The sequence below is a fragment of the Talpa europaea genome (genome assembly GCF_964194135.1).
Source record: "Talpa europaea genome assembly, chromosome: 14".
In the NCBI taxonomy this organism is placed as follows: Eukaryota; Metazoa; Chordata; class Mammalia; order Eulipotyphla; family Talpidae; genus Talpa; species Talpa europaea.
The window spans coordinates 24,703,045-24,721,102 of record NC_140082.1 but is presented as its reverse complement, the minus strand read 5'-3'; the positions used below and the strand labels follow the sequence as shown (position 1 = coordinate 24,721,102).

At 33.1% G+C, this 18,058-nt stretch overlaps 1 protein-coding gene across 3 annotated transcripts in view; it reads left to right on the top strand.

The window, feature by feature from the left end:
* Nucleotides 1-18,058, top strand: part of PLXDC2 (plexin domain containing 2) — a gene marked incomplete at both ends in the record, with an annotated part of 380,548 nt that overhangs the window by 288,831 nt on the left and 73,659 nt on the right. For all 3 annotated transcript variants that reach the window (XM_084254370.1, XM_084254369.1, XM_084254368.1), the window contains 3 exons: nt 5,269-5,368; nt 16,577-16,672; nt 16,987-17,068. In XM_084254370.1, the coding sequence (XP_084110496.1) occupies nt 5,269-5,368; nt 16,577-16,672; nt 16,987-17,068 (278 nt within the window). The remainder of the gene's footprint in view (nt 1-5,268; nt 5,369-16,576; nt 16,673-16,986; nt 17,069-18,058) is intronic.

The window sequence follows — 18,058 nt, the reverse complement described above, 5'->3', positions numbered from 1 at the left end:
GATGATTGTGTCACTATGACAGACCCTTTTTTGGGCTATTTTTTCTCAATATTGACTATAGTTCTAGATAGATTATACACATATATGCAATTGCTGTGGTGATACTAGTCAAAAAGAAGTTCATTTTAATTTTGACTTTTAGCAGTATTCCTAAGTTATCTTAAACAGCTCTCATTTAACACTCACATGGAAAACTGTGGAGTAGTCCACCTTGTTTACAGGGCCCTCTCAGGCCCTCATTTCTGAGTGAGTAGATGAATGATCCTTTCACAGAACACCACCACAGCCTTCAAGCAAAAATACTACAACCCAAGAAGGTAGAGTAAAAATGACATGACAACATCAGGTGGAGAGAGACAGACTTGTTTCTAAAGGAAAATGATGAAAAGTGTGGCATGTTCAACTTTTCTTCAAGAATCTTTTACATTTAGGTATTCAATTCACTGGCAGAAGCAGTCTTTTTTTTTTTTTTCCAAAACATGATATGTAATCATTTCATGAAAGACTTGGATGGCTTCTAGAAAAATGCAAGGAATCAAAACTTTCTTGTAATTTTTTCATTTCATATTTAATCAGGATAAAATACTATAGTTTTAGAAAACCTATGTTTTTATTCATGAACTCTATGAAATCTTAAAGAAAAGTATGTGGAGTTGCATTGTCATAAAGTCATCATTCTTTTCCCACCTTCCTTCCTAGTCTTCTCTATTTCTGGACATTTCACTACTAATCTTCAGACCTACACAATCTCTTCTCTGCATGTCTCGAAGACACCGTTCTTACAGCCCACTGTGTGAGTGAACTCTGAAGCTATCCAACATGGCCACCCCAAGGAAAAACATGACTCTATTTTTCCTGCTACTGAGTGGCCTTGTTGAAGCTCATCTATTTTCTCACTCTCCTTATTAAAACTATGTCATGTCTTGATAACAGTACTTTCACAATTCATCCAGAATACATCTTGCTGTCACTTCCATCACCCACATTACCACACCAGTGTAGTCCAAACCACCAACTATTATCTAGATATTGTGATACCCTCTAAACTAATATCTCTTTCTCCCTTGCCCTCTTAAGTCTTAATCACACTGCACTCTGTGTGATCTCTTTCAGATATGAGGGTATGTCCTTCCTCTGTTCAAAACCTTTTAGACATTCCCCATTTAACCAAGGGTCAAATCTAAAGTTATTGCTATGACTTGTTCCATGTACCTAATCCCTGTAACCCTTCCCCAACACACCCATATCCTTTGGCATTCTTAATTCCTAAAAGACACCAAAAATGACTCAGTTAAGGCTTTTGCATTTACTTAGAGCGTCTCCCCAAATACCCACTGGCAGTCTTGCAAGTGCCTATAGAAAAGTCATCTATCATGGAGACCTTCTTTGACTTCCCTCTTGTAGAGATGCCTTAACCCCTTTCTATGTCTTTGTCAAGTTTTGTTCCCCCCCAGCATTGACCACCACCTCCTAGCATACTGTATAATTTTGATGTTGATTTGTGTGAATGTTGGTATTCACTCTAGAATGTAAACTCTATGAGAAGTACAGACTTTATTTTTTTCTCTTCTGTAATAATACAGAGAATTTGGTCAATTAATACTTAATGAATTCTCTCTTACCAGATAGTGTGGGGGTGTATTTACATTTTGGAGAAGATAATTGATATCTAGTAGACATTACTCTCAGAAATTTATTTTCTGCCTTGTGGCCCCACATTATATTAAGGCTCCTGTTAGAGTGGGTTTATCAGACACAATCCTTAGAAATCACTGTCCAATAATAAATAAATCTAACAAACTGCACTAAGTTAAAAGGTAAGCCCTAGTAGCAGATAATAACTTCTGCCTACTTCTGTTTTTTACATATTTCATTCTAACAAATTTTGTTGCAAATCTTTGTTAACAATTTACTTGCTATAGTTTGGAAATGTCAAGATAATTCAACAGAATAACATAGTCGAATTTAAGTTTTGAAAGGATCCTTAAAAGTTGTAGGCAACCATCTTCTCTGAAGGCTGACCAATTTATAATGGAATTATTTAAGTGACAGAATACTCTATATTTTTAAGTTACTCATTTTGTTTGTGGATGCATTTTCCTTAGGCTAAAGGAATTTGGCTCTAGATTACTTATACAAATTGGTCTTGGCTTTTGGAATCCAGAGAAGAAATAATTAACAAGAGAATGAAGAAATATGAGAGAGTGAAAAAAAGAAAATGAGATTTTTTTCTACTGGAAAATACCAATCTTTCAAGTTTAATTGTACCTAGAAATAGATATTTATTTGATTTATAGAAATCTAGGAGGAAGAATACTACTTCATTATGTAGAACATATGGAAAAGTTTGTGTTTGGTTATTAAATTTTTAATGAGAAATGTACTGATTTTTAAAGAAAATGTATTGATTAGTATTACTGTGTGGCAAAATCACCCCAGAATGTAGTGCCTTCAAACAACTCAATTTCTTATTTTGCACAAGATAAGTATGAATCAGCCTGTTGGTTCTAGTGATCTGGATTGGTCTCCTCTTACCCCAGCTCCATAATACGGTTGCTGGCAGATAGGTTAGTACTAGCTAATCAAGAAGGTGCCAGCTATTAGGGGCTTGCTGGTCAAGGATGACCTCTGCTGGAAAGAAAACATTTCTCCACATGTATCTCATGTCTTCAGCTGACAGTCATGTACAATTTCCTGGTAATGGCGAGGGTGTAAGAAAAGAGGTGGAGATATACAGGCATTTTTTCAGGTACCTTTTTGCTTTAGTTTTGTCGTTATCTTCTTTTTGAGCACAGTCAGAATGGAAGAATACTGAAAAGTGAAAAGGCCAAAGGCTTGGATACAAGAAGACTATTGATTGAGGTCATTGGTGCAATCAATCTACACAGATGAAATGCACAGGAGAGAAGGTTTGTTTTAGAAACAATATAAAGAAAAGGAGTAAAAAGAATGAAAGAAAATAAAATCAAAGTAAAAAATGGTTAGGTAAGGAAAGAGACGACAAAGAGAGATCCAAAAGGTGGAGTGGATAATCTGAAAAGAAGGAAAATCTACTACACCAAAAGGTCTACAAGATGTCACGAGGCCTGAAACAAAAGCTTTTATATAAAAATAATATTCAGAATAACATTTATCAGGTTTTCCAGCTGATACCAATATAAACTCAAGTTCTAACTTTATATACAGAAAAAGAAGAAATACGACAATTATTTGCCACAGAATTATCTGGTAAAATTTTTCGAACTTGCAAGGAAAACAGCATTCATACATGTTGGAGAATTAAGACAAGTGAGAAAAGCAAGTAGCACAGTTTTCATACTTGTTCTTAGGCAGGTCCTATTAGTAATAATGTTTTAAAATTCTTCTGACTTTAAAGAAAAATAAATCTTTAAAATTCCTCTGACTTTATCTTGTTAGACTATAGAAAATAAAACCAGTTGGGACATTTTTGTATAAGTAACAGTTGGGACATTTTGTGTAAGTAACTGTCTATGTTATATAACATCATCTGTGTTATATTTAAATTATATTTATATTTAAATTATAAATTATATTTATATTATTACTTTTTTAAGATTTATTTGTGCATACAAGAGCTGAAGGTACAGGCCAGAGGTGTGTGTGGGGGTGAGATGATTCACCAGAGACAGAGTGGGGAACAGAACAGGCAGATTGACAGAAGTACACTGCTGAGGGGAGCAGCGGGCAAGTCAGGTCTGCTGTGCCATGTGGGTAGCTACCTGGCCGGGGATCGAACTCATGTTGCAGTGGCTGCGGATAGCTTCATAGGTTGTGTCTTAGCCCTTGCATCACCACAGAGGCCCTGTATTCATATTAGCACTCCTCAGCATGGAATATAAAACCAGGAAATAATATAATGCCCACTAAGAGAAGGAATTACACATACAGTTACCCAATATAACTTAGTAATCACTAGATAAATTACATCATGGTTTCATTTAGTAAATTAGTTTTTAGGAACAGGAATTATAATTTCAATTCTGTTTGTCCAATGCCAGAATTATTCTTCATGCTGGTTAAGACCTAAACATATTGATAAAAACTGGTAAGACCATAACATTAAGAGAACACTGAATTAGTACACGACGGGAATAAAATCTCATCTTTTATTTTTGAAATAATTCCACAAACTTCAGAAACATTATAGTTTCCATTTAATTGATGTTTCAACAAAAAGCCCTTTTATAATTTCATGATGTCAATTATAAAAAATGAGAGAAATAGTTCTTATATCTTCTCTCCAACTTATTTTCCTTCTTTCTCATTGCTATGCTGTTTATTGTGGTTTACACAAGAATGTCTGATCTAATAAATTCTTTGATGAATTACCCACAGATGGCCCACAATCTGCTTCTCCTACCCAAATATTTAATGGTGGTGCATTTATCCTTTACATTTTGTTTCTTTTCTATTTATTTATTTGTGATGCTTTCATTCTCATCTTTGTTTCTACAAAATGGGTAATGAAGATAGTCATCATACCTCCATTGTATTTTTCTAAATCTAGAAAAATTGGCTCCAATATTTTCTCATTTGTGAGTTGTGTTATGTTAATATATTGTTGATATGTCCTAATGTTTTAAGACTATAAATATTGGAAATCTTTCCTATTTAGATTTTGGTTCCATTGAGGTTCAAATTTAGGAAAGGTGACTTTGAATTGACCCAAAATAATTCATAAACTTTCTATGTGATTTTCAATCAAAATAGTTATGTTCAACATCATTAGCAATTACCAAATTTGATTATATACTACTTAGTGATGATATTGTTAAATATATATATTTAACAATGCATGTGTTTTTCTCTAGGGTTTATATCCATAAAGGCACATATAAATAAGAAGTTTGAAACTATGAAAATAAATATATAATAAAATTATTTAGGAAAAATACCATTATAGGGAGAATCTCTATTCCTGAAATTATAGCTAGCACTAAAAGCATACATGCCATGCCTCTATGTATAATAAATTTCCAGCATTCAGCATGAGATTCTATTATTTTCATCATTAAATGTCATCTCCGAGACCAGAAACTTTGTCAATTTAGCCCATTGTATTATACTAAACAAATGTTATTTTTAAGTATTATCTGTCTTTTTTTCTTTCTAATATTTGCTTCTGTCTCTCCAAGTCTTCAAATCTATCACCTGATTTTATCCATTAAAGAAGATGACCCTACTCTCTGCCTCCACCCTGAATGAAATTCAAATCTAACACACAGCAATCTGCCTTGTCTTTTCCAGATTCCAGTCTTGGTCACACAGATAAGTTCGACCAATCACCCAGTGAAAGTGGGGCTGTCTGACGCATTTGTCGTTGTCCACAGGATCCAACAAATTCCCAGTATGTAGAAGGGTAATCTCAAAGTCTGAGCCTGCTGTGGGGGTAAATTTAAGGACGTTGAGTTGGGGCAGATAGAAGTTTCTCAGTGATAGAATCACTAAGCAATCACTGCTCGTTTATCACATTGCTTGGTTTTTAACTCAGTGGCATTTGTTATCTCTCTGTTACTCTTGAACTGATAATTTATGGAAAGTGAAATTAAATAGCCAAGTCATAGTGTGATTTTGAATTCTGGGATTATTAGCTTGGTTTTACAGACATATTTATTTCATTTGTAAGAAGAACATAAAGTGTGACTGATTCTGTGACCAATAGGTATGACTTTTGCTTGCTTGTTTGTTCAGTTTAAGTACATTTATCAGCAAAAAGCATTTTGTGCCATTTAATATTTAACATGTTTGTATGAAACTATCTGGGAATCTCCAGGAAGATCAAGATTGAGGTTAAAAAAATTTTGGTAGAATTATACCCATAAAATAAAACATATATTTTGTTTTCTGAAGCTATTTTTCCAATCATTTTAATTTACATTTGCAGAATAAAAACATTTGTGTTACTGTTGTATTAGGAAATCAAAATATAACAGCTCTTTGTAATAATTTTCATCATGTAAATTGCCATCACTTGGAAGCATCTGCTTTTTAAACCTTCTAGTTAAGACCCTTCCCTCAGGAATACTGTGTGTGTTAGAACTGACGTTATTTGTGTTTGGATGAGACATGCTTATTTAAAGCAGAGGTGATTATAAAATGCATCTCGTGATTAGATCATTTCTTTCACTTTTGTCTAAAGTTCTTTTCCTTTTTTTTATTTTGTTATCAGGGTAGGCTTCGTTTATCACATGTATATATGCTGTTTAGTCTCAACTTAAGCTAATTCTATTTAATTATGTCATCTCTGAAATATGAAAAGGAAATGGAGTGGAAATTATTTAAACTTTTCAGAATAATGGATTGACTGGAAACACTATAGCTGTGATTCTTGCAATAACTTTTTAGATGACATTCATAGGTGGCATTTCTGCTTGGTGAAGAACCCGAATGAATCCACCACAGTAGTTGATTTCTCCTTGTTAACCAAGAATTTGTGGGTGATAATGTCAAGGGAACTGTTGGATCAAGACTCATTTTCCATAAATGAAATCACACTGTGAACAAAGCAAGGATATATAAGTATGTGTAGGCAACATAAAGACATCCTGATGGAACTCTTTAATAAGAGGCTGAGTTCCAGGAGAGTCAAAGTTGACTCCTGCTTGATAAAAGAACTGTTCTCACATTCTTTGTTTCAGATATGTCAATTATTACACAAGTAAAAGGAAACACTGCTTTTAGTTTTTCAGTTCTTTTCATCCTAAAAAGAATTTTATTTGCAACTTCCAAAAGCACCTGGGTCCACGTTAATGTTCTAATATACTCCTGTTTAGAAAAAAGACCCACCAAGGAACAAAAGAATTTTTTTTGAGAAATATATTTTAGTGGTCAAGTATTGTGTCAGCATTTAGATGTGATAAAATTGTACTGAGATTTCAGTGACTCAAATTCAATGTTGTATTCTTTTCTGTGCTGTAATAAGGCAGCCATTATGTTCAGGGAAAATGTATCTTCCCCAAATATAAACTTCACTGAATAAATGGCAAAATTTATATGAATTTTGAGAATGGATTATGTATAGACTTGGGGACTCAGCATTCATCTAAAATATGTAAGCATTAAATTCACAGAAAAGTTTATCTCAGGTGAGCTGCCTGCTGAAATGGCATTCATGAATCCTCTGGACCTCACAGTTCAATCCTGAGGAAGTTGCCAGGATAGAGTAGAAGTTCTGAGTTACTAATGCCCTCATCCCTGTCATTAGATGGAGCCATATTTTGGAAAAAAATTAGAATTGATATGTCCTATTTACAAATAATTTGGGGAACAGAAAAATTTAAATCTCTTAAAAACCTGTTCCTGCATTGATAAAATATAACTGTGTCTGTTACATGAACTTCAGTGTGAGAGGAAAGATAGGGTTGCACTGTGTTCTCAGCTTAAAAAAAAAGTTTTACACCAAAGATTAGGATAATCCAAAATGATTATAATACAAATGATGCAAATATTATCTTTTCCTGAGAAATAGGATGATTATGGAATGTTTTTGTGTTCATTTGTACAGTCAGAATTAAGATATGTGTGTCTTTTCACAATTATGTTTTCTTATTAACAACACTCACTATTAGGAGCCATCCTCATAGGGAATATAAATCATTCTCCGTTACCCTTTTTTCTTCTCCTGATGGAATTTATGCAACAACTGATCATTATTGTAATGAATGCTTTCATTTCTTCTGCCTTTTAAAGTGCGTTGCACAGGATCTTGTTCTTATAAAATCAGTTTCCTCTTCTTTTCATTGTTTTAGTTGTATGAGTTATAGAACTAGAACCTTACCTTAAACTAACCATGCCAGTGTGGGAATGTGAGTTTCAACCTTGAAAATATTTTTTTCTAGTGCGACCACAGTTCCACTCTTAGCAGATGTGGTAAAGGCTTAGTAAAGCAAAGCTTGATACAAGTTTAACTTATTGTGAGTATTTTTTGGCCCACCCATTAGTCATAATCCCAAAAATCCCTTGTTTTTCAGTTTTTAAAAACTTCCAAATTGTAAGTGATTTAGGGACTTCCAAGCAGAGTATATTAAAGTATACTATCTTTCACAAATGATTAGATGACTTAATAGTTTAAAATATCAAAGGGAATTCAGACATTGTTAATAAATTATTAAATAGTTCTACAGATAGAAGGGGCCTTCCTTTACTCCTTCAAAACAATGAAAAATATCCATGATGAAATTAACCATTATATTTCAAAAAAATGATGTAAATGAGTTTAAAGTCTAGAAATTACAGTGGATTTTTTCATATTAATACTGGCCATGAGACCTTGAGCATGTTATTTAAGTTCTAAATCTTAACATGCAAATTGAACATTGTAGTACCTAAAATACAATGTACATATAAATTGCAATACCTGGTGTAAAGTAAGCACTATATTATTTCTATTGTGTGTTCATCAGCAACAACATTATATTATCTCTGTATCACCTTCTGCTTTTCATAAATATTTTGTAGAAGTTTAAAAACAGAAAGAACCACAGAGAACTGCTATTTCAATCTCCACAGGTATAGATGTGAAAAACAGGTCTACAGCAATGATTTTGGTTATTTATTACAAAAATGTGTGTAAAAACATGTTTGTGACTTTAAGTACAGGGAATTTTAATTCAGAAGAATCTGTAGAATAACAGAAATGGACAAGAAAAAACTTAAATTGCAACAGAGTTAACAACCAATGTTTCCATGTAGTCACATCCAGTCTTTTGTTTGTCATGTACACACACAGTAAGAAAGTTAACACTATGCTATAAATATTCTTGCCACCTGTTTTTCTCGTAAGGATATATACATATTTCTACATTGCTAAATAACTGCATAGAATGTAGTCATTAATAGCTGCAGCAGAGGCCTTTGTTTCATAATATATGTGACCAGTCTCAGCTCTGGTTTGTCATGTGGGTGCTTTTCATATTATCAATGGGGTTCAACATCCTTGTTTTTAAATTTTTGCACCTATCTTATTCTTAAGAGTAAATATGCAGCCAACAAATGTTAATGGTTCTTTATGTACTTTGATAAACTGATAAATTTCTACAGGGGTTGTATCAGTTTATTCCCCTACTAGGATTCTCTTAAATATCCCCAAATGCTGTCAGACATTATTAACACTTTTTGTTGAAAATTTTGTTGAAAATTTGCTAAACAGAACATAGTATTTCATTGTTGCTCTAATTGTCTTTAGTTACCAGAGAGTTTTAACATTGTTATAAATTCATAGGTCATGTGTAATTTCCATAATCTTTTGTTAAATGGCTCTACCAAGTAATTCTTTCTCAGTTTCTGCTTATGTCCCTCCAAATTCATTTACACAGAATGCAGTCGTCTGCCAGTATCATTGTACCATTCTCACCAGCACTATTCATTCTTGTTTAGTTCTCTCTCTTCCAGTTTAGTGTTTTGCCTTTCAATCTTAATCTCTAGGGTTCTGACCTTCCCCATCATTCCTCATCTTTTCTCATCCTCAGAGCTTAATGAGCATAACATTTCCAGCAAAAAATCAGGAAAGTCCTCGCATGCTCTCATCGTTCTTTTATTTGGAAACTTAAGGTTGAGCCATTTTAGTATTGTGAAAGTTACTATAAGACATATATGAAGAATTTTATTATTAGAAACTATTTGGAAAACAGCTGACTTGAAACTGTTTTTCTACAAGTTAAGATAATGACTGTTTTTTAATCTTAGACCAGTTTTATTCTTTCCACCAGCTGTAAATTATCTGGTATTTTCTTAACATCAATCCCTTTCTTGTCAACATCTGCTGTTTTAAGTTTATTAACATTGTCTGTGCTATAATGTGTCTTTGCTTTGTTAGTGATTGTTATTCACATCTCAATAAGAAATAACATTTTCAAAAATAAAGCTGACAACTAAATTGAGAGCAAATATATATATATATATATATTTTTTTTTTTTTGTATAGAGGCATGCTTTATTTATTTGTTTGCTGGTCTGTTTGTTTGTTTTTGTTTATACATGCACTGGGTACAGTCAGAAGCGCGGGAGGGTGAGAGAATTCACCAGAGCCAGAGCAGGGAGCAGAGCAGGCAGAAGGACCAAAGTACACTGCTGAGGGGAGCAGCGGGCGGCAGGAGAGGTCTGCGCGCCATGTGGGACCCTCCTCTGGTGGCCGGGGAGCAGCCGGGGATCGAACCGGCACCGCAGAGGCCGCGGGCAGCTTCGCAACCCAGCGCTCAACCGCTGCGCCACCGGGGAGGCCCCGAGAGCAAATATATTTTTTAAATGCTTAAGATTCAGTGAACGCTTTGAGAAACAATGAACTTAGTTTGCTGTGCATGGTTTCTTTATAAATTCACATATCATGCAACAACTTTTGAAAGAAATTGACCAAAATTATATTGAAAAAGTGACAAAAAATTAATTTTAACATACAAAATAGATTTTTCTTATTGTTATCAAAATCTTAAGCCTTAATCCTCAAAAAACAAATGAATGAACTAAATAAGGAAAAGTAAAGTTTAGATTAAAAGACCAAATAGTGGTTACCAGAGGGAAGGGAGAAGAAAGGTGGGTAAATCAGGTAAGAAGAGTCAAAGTAGGGTCTAAATAAGGGGGGGGGGTGCAATTGTACGGGGAATATAACCAAAATGATAATGCATACATTATGCAAAAATGAAAAATGATGTAAGAATGATATAAAATATTAATTTTAAAAAAAGTCAAATGTACAGTGAAGGATGACATTGGACTTTTATTGGAGAACTTAACGTAGTTTGTGTGTGGTGTGTATGTTTTACAATATTATACATGTATGAATTTTCTATAATGTTATAATGCCAATTGCAATTTAAAAATAAAAATAGAGTACACCAGTACTATTTCAGGGGATTCCCAAGCTGATGAAATGTTCTAAATATGAACTGTCCAGTATGTTCCCACTAGCCATATGTGGTTACCATGCACTTCAAATGTGACTAGTGAGACTGAGGAATTGAAATTTTAATTGATTTAGTTATCTTAATTTAAAGGGCAAACATTACTGAAATTTATATGAAAACACAAAAGATCCCAAATAGCCAATGTGATCCTGCCAAAAAAGTGGAAGAACTGATAAGATAATAGATAAGCAGATTGATGGAATAGATTGAGATCCCAGAAATAAATTCATAATTATATGGGGAGTTAACTATGATAAAGACGACAAGACTATACAATGGAGAGAGGAAAATCTCTTCAACAAAGGGTACTGGGAAAACTGAACAACCATGTGGGAAGGAATGTAAAGACTTAGATGTAAAGAGACCAGAAGCCATAAAATATATAGGAGAAAACATTGACAAAACACTCCACAACATTGGCTCCAATGATGTATTTGGGGACTCTACTCAAACAGCAAGGGAGACAAAAGTAAACAAATGGAAGTACATCAAGCTTCAAAAGTATTTATTTTATGGGAGACAAAATTGCTATGCTTTGCATACACCTACATTAGGTTCTTAGATTCTAACTAAAAATGAAAAATAAATAGAAATTATGACATTCTTCCATAAAATATCCTATCACATAATTTTCCCAAGATATAAAGTACTAGTGTAAAGTGAAGTTTTGTTTTAATATATTAATAGATATATTTCTAATATTTCCAACATACATTATTGGAATAAGCCTAACGACTTTTTTTTTAATTTTCTTACATCATTGTTCATTTTTGTACAGACAACTTTTAAAAAAATAAGCAAAAAAATTAGTAATAATGTGGCTATTATAAATCATTGACTAATCCATTTTACCATAATTGAAAATTTTCTAGAATTTCTATGAGCATAAAAGAATTTCTAAAGGCACTTTTGTTAAATTATTTTCTTTAACTTCATTCACTTTCTAGCCTATACAAAAGTATAATACAGTAAATTTTACCAGTTTAAGATATCTTTCAATTTATGAACTAATGCTTGAATTATTTTATTTCTAATATAAAATCTTAAAAGTCGGAGAAGGGCTGTAACACATTATCAAAAATTGACATTTAAACTTTTACGTATTTGCAAATACATATTGGTGATCTATTATACTGAATGTTTTGGACTACAGAAGAAAAACCCAACTTAATGAACTTTTATTTTATTCAAAATAGTTAAATGCTAAGCTTTGCAGAACTACACTCTTTGATTGCCTTGTCATGGAAGACAGAGCAGAGTGGCCAAAACAGTTTTCAAAAATAATATGAATCAAATGTTTCTACCATCTTATCTACATTTTTTGTCATACATTATGATCTCAAAGATTATTAGATTTTCCACTTTTCTCCATCATATTTTCCTTCCTTTGCCTTGTTTCCCTTACTTTTTTTCCTGAGTCGTATGAGAATTTTTATTTTAGCATATACTTCCCTACTACATGAAGGATAGTTCTATTTTTAGTTAATACTGGTTGTCTACCCTTATAAAAATGCCCACATGTTAATTTTTCCAATTAAGTTTTGCTATATGAAATTTAGTAACTTGGAAATATTGGATTTTTTTCCTCAATGATTGCCAAACCTCTAAGTGATTCAACACAAAGCTTCTTTTCAAAAACTTGATTTTAAAACAAAGAAAACTTACAGTAGCTCATCCAATTTGCTACATAAATTCACAATCTCCTTTTTCTCTCAAAAATATTGTGTTACTTCAAGTGTACATTATAAAATCTCCCCAAAAATCTCAGAAGTAGAGAGACGTGTCCCCTGAGGAAACAGCCTGGGACTCAGAGGAACCATGGCAGCCATCTGGCCTGGGTCTTCCCATAGCACCAGCCAGTGTGACACAGCAGTGACCCTGTGCTGTCCAGACACTGGTTCTCATTTTCTTTCTGAAAGAAGTAAAAACATGCATCTTATTTAAGTCATCAGTAAACTAAATGTGGAAGGAGGAGAAAGTGAAGATTGCTTTAGATCAAGTCTCTGATATCCTTTATGCACACTCAGGAACATTGTAATATGGCTACCTAGGTTTCATCTGTGTTGTGGAACTTCTCAAGCAATGAGGAAATGATGAGAGGAAAACCTAACAGATTCAAAATACTGCTTCATGGTCATCAAAATTTTGTTTCCTTACCCAATGCTGAATTCCATTACTATTTAATAGAATTAGAACTACAGAGGGAATAAAAAATATTTGAGGTTAAACATCTTCTATTTGTAGATTATTTTTGCATTTTTGTGTGAGAAGCTTATCACTGCTATTATAATGTGCTTTTCCTCTGCATCTTCATACTGGGAATAAACTTGTAATTGTTCCATGCATACTGTTTGCATTAAAGAATACTCAATAAATAGTGCTGTGTGATGGACTCAATTCAAACTAAAAAAGAAAATAAGAAATAACCATTTGGGTCACCCATTAAGCATTGGCAACATATAAATGAAGAAATTTTAGCAAAGCATTTACATGACAATTCCGACAAAATATTAAAATATTTATATACAAGTCAGCCAAATTTAGGAAATTACTCATACTTTCTGTATGTGAATATTAACTTTCAAGAGAGACAAATTACATCATGGCTGATCATACCACAGGGTACTCATTAAGCTTTTAATTTCAGATATAATGGATATTGATTGAAGAAAATTCCTGGTGTTTCCAAATGATCACTCTGTCCCTCCTGCTGATATTGCTCAGAATTCTAAAGAAATGTAATTCAATAGTTACACTGTGAATTATGTCACTTTAAGAATTTGATTACTGAAATCATTTCTGTCTGTGCAAATCTCAGATGTTTTTTTCTTTTTTTTAATTTTAGTAACTCTTAATGGGTGAATATTATATTTGATCTTAAATTTATAAGTTGTAAGGAAACAGTTGAAGTTGTTATCACTACCACTAAGACTGAGTGTTTGGTTCAGTGTTATTTTGGCTGACTTTCTGCAGAAGACACATGAGCTAAATACATTTCTGGAATCAAATAAAGGCTAGTATTGGCAGAAGCTACCCGTAAATACATTCTTAATTACTTTTTTTGACAGAAGTGTCTCTGAAATAAAACAGAAGTGACCATTTGGAAGCTGTCATTAATTGGCAGTTCATTATACAAGAATCATTCTCATTAATTTTGGTTTTATTAAATTCATCTAGCAATAGTTGGTGTCTGAGCAGGTGATAGAAGCAGCAAAACAAAAAATGGTCTCTCCTTTCTTTTATTCCATATCCATGATAAATGATTAACTCCCGGAGACTTCACAGTCATTATCTCTGTATTTTGAGTTTTTCAAATATATAATATGAAATTAAAGAAACTAGTATTTTAAGATATCATGCAAACTTTAGTATGAAGACTCCAAGACTCATCCCAGTAACAGTGTGGCAAGGCATGTTATTTATTTCCAAGAACTAAATTGTTTAGCAAAATGCATGGGGAAGAAGCATAGAGGAACACATCTTATTTAGACCAAAGCAGAAGCCAAGAAATCTTTGTATATGCCTTGAAAGTTAAGTTAAAAGAGACGCTGTTCATATGCCTCAACAAATCTTATTGATACCAGGAGATCAACATTTTTTCTAATGTTTCGTGAAAATCTACACTTTGAAAAGTATATATACATCTTTCACTTATACCAAAGTGAAATTAATTGAAGCTTTTTTTTAAGTTTCATTATTTCTTTAAATAATTTTTATATATTTATTTTTATTTTTATATTCCCCATACAATTGCGACCTCCTTATTTTGACCCCAATCCCTCCCCTCCCCGCACCCCACCCCCCATAGAGTGTCTCTGGTTCATAGTTGTTTGTTGATTTTGATTTTTACTTTCTTATAGTTATTCTTTTTCCTGGTCCCTTATTTAAGTTTTCTAGATTCCTGCTGGAAGGGATCATGCTCAGCAAAATAAGCCAGAAAGAAAAAGAAAAATACCGGATGGTCTCACTCATAGCAGGAATCTAGAATCTAATTGAAGCTTTTAAACAGTGTTTTCCAATGTGATAAATTTGAAGAGCTCACTGAATGGCTCTGGAGTCATCCTTGCCCACAAAACCTTCATTTTGGGGCAAGCCCCTCCCCGTTCTACTTCTGGAGTAAAATTTCATGATGAATAATCAGAAATGGGTGAAATGACATATATGGGGAAAAGTAGAGATCTGAAAATAAATGTTTGACTTTCCAGTCTGCAAACTGTTGAGTGTGTTGGTATTGACAGTTCCTGAAAACTTACACTAACAGACAACTCACTGTTATCCTGGTTACCACACTCTTTAATTCCAAAAAAGAGGTAAATTTTGAGTCTATTGACTTTAGCCAAAATTTAACTTTCTTTAAGATGATATGGGAGAGAGACAGATTCCTAGAAACTTGATTCCAGAGTTTTAATGTGATTTCAGTGAAATTATATCTGTAGAAATTAGATTATTATTTGTAACACACAACCAGTACTAGCTATAGTTGCCTAACTAAAGTTAGACAGAAATCACATTTGACATTTACTGAGCAATTACAGTGTGAAAGCATTGTTCTAAGCAAATTTTTCATATTTTAATTCTCAAAACAATTTGTGATACAAGTGATATTATCTCTAATTTATAGATGAGGAAACTGAGGTAGAGAAGGTCTAACAAAGGAGCCCAGGGTGACAGATGCATAATAGAAAAACTGGAATGTGGAGAAAGGGCACTGTTAAAGAGCTTGAATTATTAATCCCCTTGACATGACTTTTGAAGTGTGGATATTATAATATTTTTTAAGTAGCTTCCCAAATAATTCCTGATATATATGATAGTGCTCACGAAGTGCGCTTCTGTCATTACAAGCATTCCAAGAGCTAACTAAAACACTGATAAAATTCCTTTTCTATTTATGTTTACCAAAGTCAGACAAATCCATTAAATTAAGGATCAGGTCTTTTTAGAAAGATGCTGTTTAATATATTTTATCAACAGCCTTGTTTTGCTGTAAAATTTGTTTATATTTTATCTGATTTTTAATTAGTAAAGTTTTTGTCAAAGTCTCCATCTAACTTATTTCTCAAGGATACTGCCAGATTTACTGATGAATTATTATAAATTCCTGCATGTGACATAGTTGTTAATTATTCCTTCCTTAGATATGATACAGTATATTTAATAAATAGCATCACTGATGTTTTAAAATGACTTCAGTTCTCTTGTTTTTATTAAATTTATTTTAACCCTTTAATGCACTCTGGCTATCAATTTGCAAAAGTCTAACAAAAGGGTTCACTTAAGCTTATTTTTTGGAGAAATTATCTCTTCTTACCTTCTGATTTCATATGTCAAAATTGTCCAAAATATATAACTCTATCAAGAAAATGTCTTAGAGATGTTCTGGGTGACATTGTGGGGGGGAGTCCTACTAGTTAAGAGATTTCTGGAGACACTAAACATTTTCAACTTCATTGATTAAAAAAAAAACTTCCAAGCAGATGGGCACATGGTTTTCAGGGTTTTTATAATTAGTCTCTTCACAAGGATTGATTCTTTTAAATTTTTACTTTTAAGCTGCAGGTGAAAAGCATATAATTCTGCATTCATTAGTAAAATGCTGTTGTTTTAAAAGTTAAGAAATATTGAAAACTGGATTTTTCCCATTTTTGTTTTTGCAGATGTTCGAAGAAGAACAATTTATGAATATCATCGAGTAGAGTTACAAATGTCAAAAATTACCAACATTTCAGCTGTGGAGATGACTCCATTGCCTAGTAAGTGAACGTATAAACATAGCTATATTGAAGAAAATGATTCACAAGTTTGATGATCTTTTCTGTTTGCCAATAATTATAACATGGTGCTTGGCAAGCATGGTATCTTGATTCTGTGTGTGTGTTAGGGGGTGGGTGAGTAATTTTTATTCTAATTGAACAATCATTTTATTCTAATTAATCATTTTTTATTCTATTGAACAATATTCAATATTCTAATTGAACAACAATCATTTTGGGATTTGGATTTGTGTTCATTTTTTTCTTCAAGCTGCCATTTCCCCTTAATGAAGCTATTCTCTCCTTATTTCTAGCATGTCTCCAGTTTAACAGTTGTGGCCCCTGTGTATCCTCTCAGATTGGCTTCAACTGTAGTTGGTGTAGTAAACTTCAAAGGTAAAAACTAATCATTGAAATATTTGTGGCTTCTACTCCTCCATTGAGTGTTCAGTGTGTCAGACTCTCAGTTCGGTATACATAAACAAGTGTGTGTGTTTAAAAATATACCATAACCAAAATACAAAAGAAAAATGCTTAAAAGTGAGAATTCTAATATTTCCCTATGTCTGGTTGCTCAAAAATTACCAAGAATAAGATCATTCATTGCCATTAAGATCTTATGGCATATATTTTTAATCTCTATGGGACATAACATAGATGATGGTTATAACTGATAAGTCTACAGATCAATCATTTTTGGTCTGTAGTTTAAATAAAACCTAGTATGAGATACCTTTACCTGGAATGGCTTATGCATAATCATATGTACTTTTTTTTGCACAGAAGAACCTGGGTGTAGGCCAGAGGTGTGTTGGGGAGTGAGAATTCACCAGAGACAGAGTGGGGAATAGAACAGACAGATATACTGAAATACACAGCTGAGGGGAGCAACAGACGAGACAGGAGAGGTCTGTTGTGCCATGTGGGTCATCACTGAGGCCAGGATAGAACTCAGGCCATCATGGTGATAGCACTGAGACTTAACTCCTAGGCTTCCAAGGAGGCCCCAACATACACTTTTGATCTAAATGCCTATAAATTTCTCAAAGGTACTAACCAAGATTAGAGGTGTAGTCTAAGATTGAGAAACAAAAGTAACACTAAATGATTTTTACATAAATAGAATGCATGATTTGGGCTTAAACCTCAAATGGCATCATTTACTGGTATCAAAGAGATGTCCTGATTTTCATTTATGGAAAAGAGAATTTCAATCCCTGGAGTTTTTCAGACTGAATGATCATTTATTGGAAATACAGAGGGAAATTTTTTAAATGTTTTGTTACTTAACAACTATTTTGTGCGTCACTTGTGTTCAAGCTCTGGGGAAGTCGCACTGAATAACAAATATATTGTCCCTGACCCCCATGTAGTTTATCATTTGTC